General features: G+C 57.5%; 2 protein-coding genes across 2 annotated transcripts; both read left to right on the plus strand.

Annotated features, from left to right (window-relative positions):
- The first annotated feature begins 1,113 nt into the window (after nucleotides 1-1,113).
- On the plus strand, nucleotides 1,114-2,805 carry OTOS (otospiralin). The gene is made up of 4 exons (XM_055403803.2): nucleotides 1,114-1,316; nucleotides 1,577-1,676; nucleotides 1,755-1,781; nucleotides 2,312-2,805. The coding sequence occupies exons 2-4, from the start codon at nucleotides 1,619-1,621 to the stop codon at nucleotides 2,494-2,496; spliced, it is 270 nt and encodes an 89-aa protein (XP_055259778.1). The 5' UTR covers nucleotides 1,114-1,316; nucleotides 1,577-1,618; the 3' UTR covers nucleotides 2,497-2,805.
- A 6,403-nt stretch (nucleotides 2,806-9,208) lies between these two features.
- On the plus strand, nucleotides 9,209-13,077 carry COPS9 (COP9 signalosome subunit 9). The gene is made up of 3 exons (XM_088835053.1): nucleotides 9,209-9,355; nucleotides 11,007-11,079; nucleotides 12,804-13,077. Exons 1-3 carry the CDS (start codon nucleotides 9,293-9,295, stop codon nucleotides 12,839-12,841), a joined length of 174 nt encoding a protein of 57 aa, XP_088691179.1. The 5' UTR covers nucleotides 9,209-9,292; the 3' UTR covers nucleotides 12,842-13,077.
- The last annotated feature ends 1,192 nt before the right edge of the window (nucleotides 13,078-14,269 follow it).

The following is a 14,269-nucleotide window of genomic DNA, read 5'->3' on the forward strand; positions in this document are numbered from 1 at the left end:
GTCCTGGGGGTCCCCCCAGCCAGTGTGGGGGTGGACCTGGGGACCCTGATACAGTCACAGAGTTCCCAGCTGAAGACACTGGCACAGCTGCCCTAAGAGAATTCCTCTCCTGTAGCACAACAGAGCCCGGATTTCTAAGAACAAAACCCAGGGTCCGGTCTGGAGTGTGGCCGCGTGGCAGGAAGGTTGAGCAGACCACCTCTTCTGGTGAAGCTGGGACCAGAGCCCCTAAACTCTGCCAGGTCTTCTTTGCCAGAAGACACTCCGTTGCAGAGAAGAGGCCAATTCTGACTCCACGGTGAAACTGTTTGACTTGCTTTCCATTGGTTTTGTTATTAGCATCATACAGAACGGCCTGCCTGGGAGAATCCTGCCGCTCCGCCTGACTGTAAACCAAGTGCCTTTTGTTCAGAACCCGGTCCACCAGTAGATGGCAGGAAGGAAGAGGTCAACATGCCCCCTGCCTGAGGCTTGCCGTTCTAGGAGAAGAATTAATCTTTGCAAGATTAATGGCCTTTTTATTTTGCTTCTCACCTCCCCCCATCTCCAATCTATAAAAGAACCTGGCATCCAGACCCTGAAAACATCGTTATTTTGAGGGGCTAGCCTGTTGTTTTCTTGGTCAGCTGGCTTTCCGAATAAAGTTGTTTTCCTTGCCTCAACACCTGTCTCTCAGCGAGCAGAGTGAGTGTGGACTTGGTAACAATCATTCCTCCCTATCTGGGGTTAGTACCGCACACCGGGGAACCAGTGATGGTCACCCCCTAAGGAGCTGTCTTGCCGGGAGACACTTCATCGCTGCAGGGAAGCTGGTCACCCCTAAGGAGCTGTCTTGCCAGGAGACACTTCATCACTGCAGGGAAGCTGGAAGGCGCCTGTCTGGAGACACCCTCCCTTCCTGCCAACTCGGCTCAACGGTGACCTGTGGGCAGGGGCTGCTGGTGGCTCCCCAAGGGTCCCGTCCTGCCTGCCTGTCCCGGGGGCAGCCCTGTGATTGCCCTGTTCCTGCAACCCCATCAGACTTAGGCTGTCTCTCTCCCGGTAGAAAGGAAGTGGTTTATTTTGGGAAATGATGTTGAATTCAGTCCTAAACATCTTAGTTCTGTGCAAGGACAACTTTCTCCCATTTGATCTCTGGATCAGACTCCCAGAAGTGGTGGACTCCTGGCCGTCTGCCAGGGTCACCGGAGCCCTCAGTCCTCTGGGCGGGGATGGAACACTCAGCGTGACGGTTCATGGAGGTGACGCCTCCCCCCGGCCCTTTATAAGGACGAGCCTGAGTGTCGGCTGCAGCGCCCGGCGAGAGCAGCTGCAAGGTAACTGCCAGGAGGGCAGACGCCCGGGTCCGTCCTTAAGTGGCTCAGAGATAGGCCGCCCGCTTCTGAGTCGTGGGTTTAGCCCCGGAAGGACGAGGCCACTGACGTCGAAGTTGCCATGGGAACACTGAGCTGTTTTCCCGGGAGGTGCCTGCCTGGAGGTGGCGGTGGGGGGGGAAGCGGGGGGAAGCGGGGCAAGCAGAGGTGGCGGGGGTCCGGGGCCTGGGTGGTCTCACCCGTCTGGCTTCCTCTGGCTGCAGGTGGACCTACGCGCATCGGTCACTGGGGTCACCCTGGGGAAGATGCCGGCCCGCCTGCTGCCTGGGCTGGCGCTTTGTCTCCTGATGGCACCTCTGGCAGGTGGGGGCCGTGCTATCCTGGTGGGCGGTGGGGTCCTGCCCGAGGGCCTCGGGGTGACTGCTCTCCCTTTCCTCCTAGGGGCCAAGCCGGTGCAGGAGGAGGGAGGTACCGTATTGCTCTTGTCTCTGCTCTCGTGGGTGGTGTGGGTCTTGTTTCTGGTCTTGGGTGTCCGGTCCTGGCAGAAGGGGGGCTGGGTGGCAGTTGGCTTCTGGCCCAAGCTGGTGAAGCGGAAGCCCTGGGTCAGCTGGAGGTCGAGCCCCACAGGGAGAGGGACTGGAGCCTCTTCCCTGGGGACACACTGGGCAGGAGGGACCCCCTGCGCCCCCTAGGACCGGGCATGCCCACTTCAGACTCCCCATCTCGGGGCAGAGCGTCCAGATTCCAGGCCTGGGGGCCAGGGTCTCCTCTGGGTCCCCCCTCGGACGCCCCCACGTCCCACCACGGTGTCTCCACCCTGCTCAGTGTCTCCAGGACGACGGGGCCAGACCCCCCACCCAGGCCTCGCTCCCCTCCTGCGCCCCCAGCCAGGGGCTCAGAGGGGCAGGGCCGACTCAGCCTGCTCCCCGGATGACCAGGTGCTGTGCTCCCGGGCACAGCGGGCTGGCCCAGCCCCTGAACCCGGTGCCTCCCTCCAGACCCCTATGCCGAGCTGCCGGCCATGCCCTACTGGCCTTTCTCCACGTCTGACTTCTGGAACTACGTGCAGCACTTCCAGGCCCTGGGGGCCTACCCCCAGCTGGAGGACATGGCCCGCACCTTCTTTGCCCACTTCCCGCTGGGGACCACCCTGGGCTTCCACGTCCCCTACAGGGAGGAGTGAGCATCCAGGCCAGGGGCCCCCCACCCCACAGGAGCTGGCGGCCTCGTCCTTAATAAACTCCTGACTTGAGTGCAGTGTACCTGCGGCGGGTCTTGGTTTTCTTTGGGGAAGCAGCTCCACTCAGCCCCTCCGCCTCTCGCTTGATGAACCGGCCTGGCCCCTGTTGACCGGCAGGGAGCTCAGACGATAGGCTCTGTCCACGGAGCACTGGCTGCGATTCTGCCCCATCCTCCCACTGAACCTAGGAGGGGCCCTGGAATGCAGGTGGAGAAACTGAGGCATACAGACACCAGGCAACTGCCTGGCATGTTGAGAGAACCCAGACCCTGTCCAGGCAGGCTTGCCCTAGGGCCCCCGCCTTTGGCCACCGAGCTGGGCAGCGAGCAGACCTGCAGCGGCTACCCTGGGCTGGAGGCCTTGCCCAGGCACCACCCATCATGCTGAGCTCACCCTAGGGCAGCTGGTCTTTCAGGATCTCCAGGGGCTTGGGCGCTGGGTCTGCAAGCAGAAGGCCCCGGAATGTGACTGCCAGTGCTGCAGACTCAGGGACTCAGGGGTGGGGGGAGTGGGCTGTCCATCCTGGGCGCCGAGGAGCGGAGGGCCACACGGACAGCATGGACAGGGTGTCAGGGACTGTCCTCCGGCCCTGGGACAGCTGCTCCTCGGTGGGGGACCCCACCGCCCAGGTGCAAGGGCTGCGTCAGATGGCGAAGAAACTGGTTTCCTGGGCTGCAACCAGCTTTTCTTTTACAGTAAAATAATAGAAAGCGCTTACTATTCAACTTCTGTTGTTGTTCAGTTGCTAAGTCGTGTCTGACTCTTTTGTGACTCCATGGACTGCAGCCCGCCAGGGTCCTCTGCCCATGGGATTTCCCAGGCGAGAATGCTGGAGTGGGACGCCATTTCCTTCTCTAGGGGATCTTCCCGACGCAGGAATCAAACCTGGATCTCCTGCAGCGGCAGGCGGATTCTTTCCCTGGTGCCACCTGGGAAGCTCGTTCAACTTTAGACACTAGTGTTCGTGCTGGTGCTCAACCACAGAAACTAGCCCACATAATAAGAATTGTGTCAGGTCTCATGAAACTTGTGCGCTGCACATTATGTTCGGTGGAAACACGTGATGGAAATGAATTTATCCTTGTGCAGCTTCAAGGCCTTCCCTTTAGCGTATGAAGCAGGAAGGTCACTCTGAGCGTTGTCTCCCCGCCTCTGGCACAGACACCAGGCCAGGCGGGGAACGGCCCCGGAAGGGTGGGGGGGAGGTGGCCATGGTGCCCAGGCGCCGGCCTCGGGAGCCACCCACCGGCTCCAGGTGTCCAGTCAGGCTTCTTGCCCTCCCCTCTGCTCCACCTCCTGTGGTCACGGGCAGCTTCCCTTCTCGTGCCCCAGCTTAAATTCTCAAGAGTTTGTTGGCCTAGCCAGTCGATTTGGGAGAAACCAATACATGCTTTGTTTCTTTTCCCTCCTGAGCTAGTTTGAATTTGGTTTCTGTAAATTAACTGCAGACACACAAAAATTCCTGGTTCCTGTGATAGCCCACCTGTGGCAACTGGGCCTCAACCAAACACACCAGACAAAAGGCACCTTCGCCTCTCTGGACAGCAGGCTTCCCTTGGCATTGATCTGTGCATTAATTCGTGTGTGTGTGTGTGGTCATTTGCATGCCACTTGGATGTTTGTGCTCCCAGTTATGCTGAGCATTGGAGAGTGAAGGTCCCAGACGCCCCCGTAGGCCACTCCAAGGACCCCACCCCACGTGCCTCCAAAGGAAGGTCCTGGGGTGCCCTGGCTGGAGCTGTGTCCCCACTCGGACACACCACAGCTGCTCAGGACACGCGGCTGCATGCCACGTCTTCCAGGCCTAGCTGCCCTCCTCCTGTTCTCAGAAGGAGAAACCCCATCCCCAGGCCACCCTCGGCAGACACCCTGCCTGCTGCCGCGGCCCCGGGAGCAGCTCACTCCCCGCTTGGGACTCAGCCTTGGCTGTGGCCCTCCCCGTTCACCTGACACACAGCTCCAACTCTCCTCTGGGCACCCCTCCAGCCTCCTCCACAGTCGGAGCCCCCACTTCCCACCCCACAGCCCGCGTCACCGACAAGCACCAGCCACGGCCACTGTCTTCCCTGCCTTGGTCGACGATGGCTGGGGCACCACACGCCCACTGTGCCGAGCAGTTGATGCCCACGTTGACTGAGAAACATGCATAACCTTAAGGTCAGAACTGCGTTTATTTGGCAGACATGTTGCTGTCGTTGTTCAGTTGCTAAGTCGTGTCTGACCCTGTGCGACCCCGTGGACTGCAGCACACCAGGCTCCCCTGTCCTTCACCATCTCCCAGAGCTTGCTCAGATTCATGTCCATCGAGTCAGTGATGTTATCTAACCATCTCATCCTCTGTCGTCCCCTTCTCCTCCTGCCCTCAATCTTTCCCAGCATCAGGGTCTTATTCAATGTGTTGGTTCTTCGCATCAGGTGGCCAAAGTATTGGAGCTTCAGCTTCAGCATCGGTCCTGCCAGTGAATATCCAGGGTCAATTTCCTTTGGGATTGACTGGTGGGATCTCCTTGCTGTCCCAGGGACTCTCAAGAGTCGTCTCCAACACCACAGTTCAAAAGCTTTCTTCAGTTTTCTTTATGATCCAACTCTAACATCCATACACGACCACTGGAAAAAACCATAGCTTTGACTAGACAGACCTTTGTCGACAAAGTGATGTCTCTGCTTTTTAATACACTGTCTAGGGGAGCCTGGTGGGCTGCCATCTATGGGGTCACACAGAGTCGGATACAACTGAAGTGACTTAGCAGCAGCAGCAGGTTTGTCATCACTTTCCTTCCAAGGAGCGAGCGTCTTTTAATGTCATGGCTGCAGTCGTATTTGACAGGGATTTTGTAACTCAACACAATGAGCTCTGTCCCTGCTTCCACGTTCTCCCTGTCTCTGCTAGCACAGGGCTGGGACTGGATGCCATGATCTGAGTCTGGCAGGCACACACCAGGGCCTTGAGCTGGGGAGACAGCCTCCTGGATCACTGTGATGGGCTGTCTTGAAGAGGTAAGGGAGGAGCCAGAACATTTGCCAAAAAAGACTAGGTAGTTGGAACATGAAAAAGAGTACTGCTAATTAAAGAAAACCGGACATCTCAAGTTAGTGAATTTGGTGCTTCTCTATGTTTGGGAAGATACAAGAATCTGGGCTTATTGAATCCATTGCCCTGACATGCACCTCAGCTATCTGGGGCCAGCATCCTGCCTTTCTTCCTTCTGAATCCCCTCTGGGTGCAGGGTTGGGGGCAGCTGCAGAGGAGGATGGCCTGACGGCCTCACGTTGTTTATTTACCGATGGGATACCGCATTCTTCGCCCACACCTCTGTCCTGGAGCACTCACAAATAGGGCCCTTTGCCTCTCAGAGGACATGGGCTGGCAGTGATCACCAGCAGCAGCCTGCAGCCCCCGTGCCCTTGGGCCCCCAGTGCGCCCTGACCTGGCTCCTCCTGTGCGGCACCACCGTGCTGGTTCTGCCCGTCCGTGAACATCAGCTTCCCTGCGCCCAGCTCTCCTGGAGACCTCGCCCCCCATGGGAATGGGGGCTCCACGCTTTGAATCCGCTCAGGAGGGGAGCCTCTTGGTGCCAGAGGCCCCAGCGTCCCTGGTCTGACTTTCACTCAGGCACTTGAGGTGACTCGTGTCGCAGTGACGCTGGAGGCTCACCCACATGTCCAGTTGCTTCTCCCTTCTCCCTGGTCCACCCACGCCCGACCCATGCAACAGTCCCAGCTCAGTCCCTGTTCAATTCCTATCTCCCTGGAGCCACCCTCCCCTCCCCCACCCCCAGCTCTCCCACAGCCCAGCCCCCAAGCCCACCCACTTCTGCCCCTGTCACTCAAACATCGGCCCTCCTTCCTACCCTCTTCCCCCCTTGTCCTCCCTTCTCATTCACGTTCTTCTTTAGAAAAGCTTATGACAAAATAAAGATAACACAAGATTCATTATCTGAGCCATTATTGAAGGGCATTAAGTGCATTCACACTGTTAGGCAGCAGTCCTCACCCTCCACCTCAGACTAGCTCCTCGTCCCAAACTGAAACTCTGTCCCCAACAAAAGCTAACTGCTCTTCCCATCAGTTCAGTTCAGTCACTCAGTCGTGTCCGACTCTCCGCGACCCCATGAACCGCAGCACGCCAGGCCTCCCTGTCCATCACCAACTCCCGGAGTTCACTCAAACTCATGTCCACAGAGTCGGTGATGCCATCCAGCCATCTCATTCTCTGTCGTCCCCTTCTCCTCCTGCCCCCAATCCCTCCCAGCGTCAGACTCTTTTCCAGTGAGTCAACTCGTCGCATGAGGTGGCCAAAGTATTGGAGCTTCAGCTTTAGCATCAGTCCTTCCAATGAACACCCAGGATTGATCTCCTCTAGAATGGACTTTGGATCTCCTTGCAGTCCAAGGGACTCTCAAGAGTCTTCTCCAGCACCACAGTTCAAAAGCATCAATTCTTCGGCGATCAGCTTTCTTCACAGTCCAACTCTCACATCCATACATGACCACGGGAAAAACCATAGCCTTGACTAGACGGACCTTGGTTGGCAGAGTAATGTCTCTGCTTTTCAATATGCTATCTAGGCTGGTCATAACTTTCCTTCCAAGGAGTAAGTGTCTTTTAATTTCATGGCTGCAATCAGCATCTGCAGTGATTTTGGAGCCCAAAAAAATAAAGTCAGACACGGTTTCCACTGTTTCCCCATCTATTTCCCAAGAAGTGATGGGACCAGATGCCATGATCTTCGTTTTCTGAATGTTGAGCTTCAAGCCAACCTTTTCACTCTCCTCTTTCACTTTCATCAAGAGGCCTTTGAGTTCCTCTTCACTTTCTGCCATAAGGGTGGTGTCATCTGCATATCTGAGGTTATCGATATTTCTCCCGGCAATCTTGATTCCAGCTTGTGCTTCTTCCAGCCCAGCGTTCCTCATGATGTACTCTGCATATAAGTTAAATAAGCAGGGTGACAATATACAGCCTTGACGCACTCCTTTTCCTATTTGGAACCAGTCTGTTGTTCCATGTCCAGTTCAGCCCTGTCCTATTTTCTGTCTCTATTAATTTGGTTACTCTACAACCCTTATGTAAGTGGAATCATATATTTGCTTCTTGGTGATTTCACTGAGCATGGTGTCCTTAAGGTTCTTCCGCACTGCAGAAGCAGTCAGAATTTCCTTCCTTTTAAAGGCTGAATAATAGTCCATTGCATTGAAGCACCACATTTTGCTCAACCATTCCAATGTTGATTCATATCTATTTGAGTTGCTTGCGCATTGTAGCCATCGTGATGAATGTTGCTGTGAACATGGCTGTACAAATACTATCACTTCGGGACCCTGCATTCAGTTCTGGATATATGCCCAGAAGTGGAATTGCTGGACCATATGGCAAATCTGGCTTCCCAGCTGGTGCTAGTGGTCAATAACCCTCCTGCCAACACTGGAGACGTAAGAGATTCGGGTTCAATCCCCGGGTTGGGAAGATCCCCTGGAGGAGGGCATGGCAACCTACTCCAGAATTTTTGCCTGGAGACTCCCATGGACTGAGGAGCCTGGTGGGCTGCTGCTGCTGCTAGGTCACTTCAGTCGTGTCTGACTCTGTGTGACCCCATAGACGGCAGCCCACCAGGCTCCCCCGTCCCTGGGATTCTCCAGGCAAAAACACTGGAGTGGGTTGCCATTTCCTTCTCCAATGTGTGAAAGTGAAAAGTGAAAGTGAAGTCGCTCAGTCATGTCTGACTCGTAGCGACCCCATGGACTGCAGCCCACCAGGCTCCTCCATCCATGGGATTTTCCAGGCAAGAGTACTGGAGTGGCTTGCCAGTGCCTTCATGGGCTAGTGCTTGGCAAATCTGTTTAATCTTCGAGGAACCTCCGTGTTGTTTTCAAGAACAGCTGCACCATTTGACATCCCAACCAGCAGTGCATAAGGGTTCCCATTTCCCCACATTCCCCCAACACTTGCTATTTTCTGGGGTGCCGATAGTAGCTGTCTCGATGGATGTGAGGTGGTATCTCCTTATGGTTTGGTTTGCATTTTGCTGATGCACAGTGACACCAAGCATCTTTTCATGGTTTGTTGGTCATTTATAAACCTGCTTTGGAGAAATGTTTATTTGAGACCTTTGCTGATTTTTTAATGAGCCACTGTGTTCCTTGTTGTTGCATTTTAGGAGGTCTCTATACATTCTGGATATTAACGTTTTATCAGATACACAGTTTGCAAATATTTTCTCCATTCTCTGCTTGCCCTTCACTCTGCTCACCACTCACATTCTTTAATGGGTAATTTCTTGGGCACCTATCTGTGCCAGCCCATTAGGGCCAAACTGTCTGTGGTGGCGGGCCACCGTGAAGTCATCAAGCAGCTTCTCTTACGTGCTGACAGGCAGCCAAGACCTGTCCACCGCAGGCCAGACCAGGACTGTCCTCCCCCGACCTGCCCTGCTGCTGCTGCTAAGTCGCTTCAGTCGTGTCCGACTCTGTGCGACCCTATAGACGGCAGCCCAGCAGGCTGCCCCGTCCCTGGGATTCTCCAGGCAAGAGCACTGCCCTAATCAAGACGAATGTAGGAGGGGACCATAGAGTTGAAGGTCCTCCGGAGTCTAGACCCGCCAAATGGCGGTGGGGATGGGGAGGGGGAACCATAGAGTCGGCCGCCTTCCGGCGTCTAGACCTGCCGCGACGGGGCCCGCGCCGGAAGAGGCGGTCGGCGGGCCGGAAGTGAGCCGGGGGCGCCGGGGCTGCGTGAGGAGATGAAGCCGGCGGTGGACGAGATGTTTCCCGAGGGCGCCGGGCCGTACGTGGACCTGGACGAGGTGCGGCGGGCCGCGCCGGGCCGGGCGGGGGAGGCTCCGCGGCCAGCTCTCGGCGCCCTTCTCTGCCGGGCCGCGGGGAGGCAGCGGCCTGCAGGGCCCCGCGCTCGCCCTCCCCGCGGTGCCGCCGCAGCGCGGGCCCCTGGGGCGCCTGAGGGCGGCGGCCGGGCTGAGCCGAGCGACGGGGCCCGGAGGGCAGCCCCGGGCGTGGGCGCCGCCCTGGAGGGCGTGCTGCCGGGCGGCGGGGCGGGCGCGGGCGCGGGCCGTGGGTGGGCGCCGCGCGGCTGCCTCCCGCCGCTCTGGGCCGCCGCAGGTCCCTGTGCTGCTGTTAGTGGGCTCCGAGCGTCAGGCCAGCGCCCCAGGCCCGGGGCCTCCGTTTCTGCCTGTCACAGCCCCGGCCTGCGTGCTCCCGGAGGTCGCTACACAGTCATTGCCAGCCCAAGTGTCTGGGGAGGTTGGCGGTGCGGGTTGTTAGAAGCCCTCCTAGGGCTTAGGGGTGGCCCAGCAAAGCCTTCGGAGCGCAGCTGGCTGCAGCCAGATGCCGGAGGCCGTGCTGGGTGCGCTGGGGACGGCGGAGGGCGTCTAGGGGAAGGCACGGTTTCGGCTTAACGTGCGGGCCAGACCTTTAGGTGCCTGAGAGGGAGCCGGGGGGTAGGGGCGCGGGCGGAGGGTAGCAGATATTGAATTGCTCCCCGCTGTCCTGGGATGGGTGGGTTCTCCAAACCCCACCCCTCCACTAACCCTGCTTCTCAGCCCTCACTCCAGGCGCTGCCTTAGGCAGGTGTGGGGTCCCTGGAAGCCTCTACTGTGGGGGTGATGGGGTGGTGTGAACCGAAGAACAGGAAACCGGAAGAGGGTCTGAATGAAGGCCAGGCCTCCAGGGACCGAGTCCGCACCGATGTCGGTGCAGGGTCGGGGGGACGGGGCGCTGGCTAACTGAGGAGAGAAGGGAGGCCTCTGAGAACCCTGGTTGCTGAGAGCAGCCGCCCGCAGCTCTATGGGGAACTCAGGAGCTCCTCAGTGGTCTGAGCCGGAAGAAGTGGACAGCCAGCCTGGAGGGTGCTGGGAGTCAGGGTGCAGAGGGACCTGAGGGCCGGCTGGCTGGGGTGCCGCCCCGAGAGGCCTCTGGTCTAGTGCCCCATGTTACCTGAGAGACTCAGAGTCCTCACGCCGCCGCCGAGCTTTGGTCCTGATGTTTTTTTACTGCCCGCGTTGAGGGGTGGCCCGTGATGACACCCCCACCAGAAGAACCCCAGGTGAGCAGGTCAGTTTCTCAGGGGAAATGACTTAATTCTCAGAAGAAGCAGGGGGCATTGAGAGCAGAGGGATCGGTGGGCTCAGTGGGGGCCTCTGTGGCCAGGCCAGTGGGGACAGGAGCCCCCTCCCCGGGTGTGTGCAGGAGAGCTGCCTTCCAGGCAGGATTCTCCGTAAAAGGCACGGAGGAGCCTAAGAACGCAAGACCTGAGGGGACCTTCCCATCATTCCTCCAAATGCTGCCTGCCTCACCCCTGCTCCAGCCACTTCCTTCTCTGGACTGAATTTGGTCCCTCACCTGGACACTTTCTGCCCAGCAGTGGTGTGGAGCCCGTGAGGCAGTTAGCCTTCATTCTCTCTGAAAACCCCACTGACGTAACCTTTCCTTCCCCCCAACCAGGCAGGAGGCAGCACCGGGCTCCTGATGGACTTGGCAGCCAATGAAAAGGCAGTTCACGCAGACTTTTTTAATGGTAAGGACGCTGGGATTGGCTTGCCAGTTTCAGGCTGTGTTTCTTCTGCAGGTTATGGGGTGGAGCAGTCTCTTGAGATGAATGACGTGGGTTGTGGCCAGGTCCTTTGTTCTTGGACCACGGTGCAGCTGTGGGAAATGGGCTGCCCTGTTTTTCAGGAGGGAGAGGAGCGCCCGGCCCGCGTGCCAGGTGTGGAGTCTGAGTGCGGGAGGCGCACCTGAGCCCGAGACTGGCGGCCTCCGCCTGCTCCGCCTGCCAGGCTGTCTCCGCGCTCCTGGCGGCTGTGCTCTGGGCTCCTGCGTCCACCCGGGTGCTCGTCCCCGGTGCCTGTGCCGAGTGACAGCCGCCCTCCTGCTCTCCCTGTGCCTCTTCTCTGAGACCAGCAGCTGTCTGCAGTTTGAGGAACATGGGTGGAGTTTTATGAAATAACAGTGAAAAGCAAACTTTATAGGAAGTCTTCATCCACGTTTGAGGGTGTATTTCTCTTGTTCCCTTCCGATTTCTTAGGGCGTTGTTCCTACAGATTTATTAATCCTTACTGAGGGTTAAATCGTAAGTAGAAACACAAGACCGCTTTCTCAGGAGAGTTCAGTGGTGTTTTCTCTCTTGTCATCCTTCTTTCATGCGGGGTGCCTATCACTGCAAAGAACTTTGGTCACTGGTCAGCTAGGATGTTATCTTGCCCTGTTGGATTTTGCTGGCCCTAGATCCCTCTCACGCCCGAGCCCATTTTCTCTGTTCTGTTCAGGCCCCCGTTGGCTAAACAGAAAAGCCAGGTTGCTTCATGAGGACAGGAGGTGACATTTGGGCCCCTGGAACTGAGTAGCATTTAAGTTTTTTAGGGGAGCGGGTGTGGGGGGCGTGGGGTGCAGAGTCCTGAGCCTGATGGGTGGGCACAGTGCCTCCAGGCCGGGTCTCAGGAGGCGGTCCCTGCAGGGGGTGGGGGTGCCTGGTGCGGCTGTCCCCGGGAGCAGCTGTGTGGGGGCTGGTGGCCCTCGTGGTTCGTTCACGCTGCACATCCCCAGTGCATGGCACACGGGAGTTTAGTGTTTTTCCCCTCTTGTGAAAGTAACACCCATGGTGGAAGTTTAGAAAATTTACACAGAAGGACGTAATGCTGAACTAGGTTTTACCCCTTGCAGATGCAGTGCTCCTTGATCTGGCGGCATTTCTTCCAGTGGGAATGGGGTCGGGCTGTGATTTTCAAGCTAACCAGAGGTCCGACCGACTCTTTTAACGGGAGTCTCACTGGCTCTGAGTTCTCACAGCGCTCCTTCCCTCCACCACCTTCCTCCAACCCCCCGCCCCCGCCCCCACCCCGCGTTTCCACTCTCAGGCTGCGAGCCTCCGGGGGCTTCCACCAGCCGCCCCTTCACCTCCACGCAGCGTCAACACGAGTGGGGCCCTGGCTGTGCTCACAGGTGCAGGTGCTGCCCTGCACAGTCCTGGCTGTGAGGGTCGCCCACAGGATCCAGAGCACACTGCCTCTTTACTCGAGGTTGTCGTGTAAATGGAAAAAGCCTAAAGGTGCCCGCTGGACCACTGTCCTGTTGGCCTACGTCAGCCCTGGTTGGGTGAAGTTGAGAGCCCGTCATGGGGAAGTCGTGTATCAGATTGTCTTCTATTTTCTCTCTGGTTTTGAACGACCGCGTGACCCCTTTATGTTATGTCTTCCGTTATTGACCTTGTGTGACCATCAACTTGTGGTTTTGTTCATTTTGTAGATTTTGAAGATCTCTTTGACGATGACGATATCCAGTGAGGTGTGTCCAGCGGTGCGTTTGATCGAGCTTCGCCACGTGGTGGTGTGGTGGGTCTCCTTAAAACAGTTTCAGGTGGTTCCGGAGAAGTTTTGGGAATCGCTAGAATTTAGGAGATGATTAGCCAAGAGAGAGAAGAAGGTTTTAACCATCTGGAGGAGGCCTGTTAATCTCGAATGTGGCCAGCTTTGTCCTTAACTTCAGTTAAAATAAAGTGATGTTATTACTTGCAGGGTAACTTTGATTCTTGCGTTTTCAGTGAATGTTACAATCCCTGGGCGTCTCGTCTGTGTGTATGCCCTGTGTGTGTGTTCCATGCTCAGAGAAGCAGGTCTCCACATAGAAACACACAGTGCTTTTTCTGCATTGTGACCTTGCGTGATTCTGACAACTCACAGTTGCTGAGGTGGTGCTTGTGTGAGACCCTGCTCCTGTCCCAAGGGCTCCCCTGGGCTGTGACGTCAGAGCAGCTGCTGCCCCCAGACCCGAGGTGTGAGGAAACAGGCAGCTTGGTGGTGACTGACGGAGACAGCTCCCACCTGAGGAATGTGTGCCTCGGTCTGTTTCAGAGGACGGCCCAGCGTCTCTGGGCGGTTTCTTACTGGTCCAGCTCAGCAGCGACAATGGCTGTGAGCACTCAGATCTCACATCAGTCTTGAGGGTGTGTCTTCCATCAGGAAAGACCCAGGGCACATGACTTGGTGGTTCCCACAGCTCCGAGCAGGGCAGAGCCACATAGTGGGTGAGCCAGGCTGTCCCCTCGCTGTGAGAGCCGCCAGATGGAGCAGCTTGGCGGCCTGGACGTGAGAGAGCCATCTTTACTGAGAACCGGGTGACAGTTTAAACAGAGCGAAGCGTCATCTCCTAAGTGCCGAGTGGGCTGCTCTTCGCGTGCCCCTCCTGGTGCAGCTTGGCTCCCAGCAGGGAGGACCAGCTGTCCAGGGCAGCTCGAGGGGCTGACACGAGGGCAGCATCCCGGGAAAGGCCATGTTGGGGGGCCTGGGGGCCCCTCACGGGAGGCCCTGCGCTGGGACCCGAGGCTGCTTCCACGTCGGACTCAATGGCAGGGCCTCCAGCAGGAGCCGCAGAGCTTGACTCCAGGGAGAGGCATCTCGGGGCCTGTTCTTGAGATCACGTACTGGGGAGTCTGGTTTCCTCAGTGGGCTCCTCGGAGCATGCCCTAAAGGCTCTCTGGGGAAGAACTGGGCATTTGGCCATCAACAGTGGCCACGCTTTGGGGTGTGAGCTGTGAGGGCAGCGCCCGTTCAGACCTCAGGATTGGGAAGGACCTTTCGGATGAGGGGAGGTGCTCGGAGGAGGACCCCTGCTCATGGCCGTGGTGGGGACTTACTTGGAGGGTATTGTCTGCTAAGGTGGGGTGTCTGGATCCTTGTTGCATTGCAGGTTTTTGGAAGTGAGAGCTTCTAATG

This window comes from Moschus berezovskii, chromosome 4, assembly GCF_049115385.1.
Source record: "Moschus berezovskii isolate FMDL1 chromosome 4, NW_MosBer_1.0, whole genome shotgun sequence".
NCBI classification, from domain to species: Eukaryota; Metazoa; Chordata; class Mammalia; order Artiodactyla; family Moschidae; genus Moschus; species Moschus berezovskii.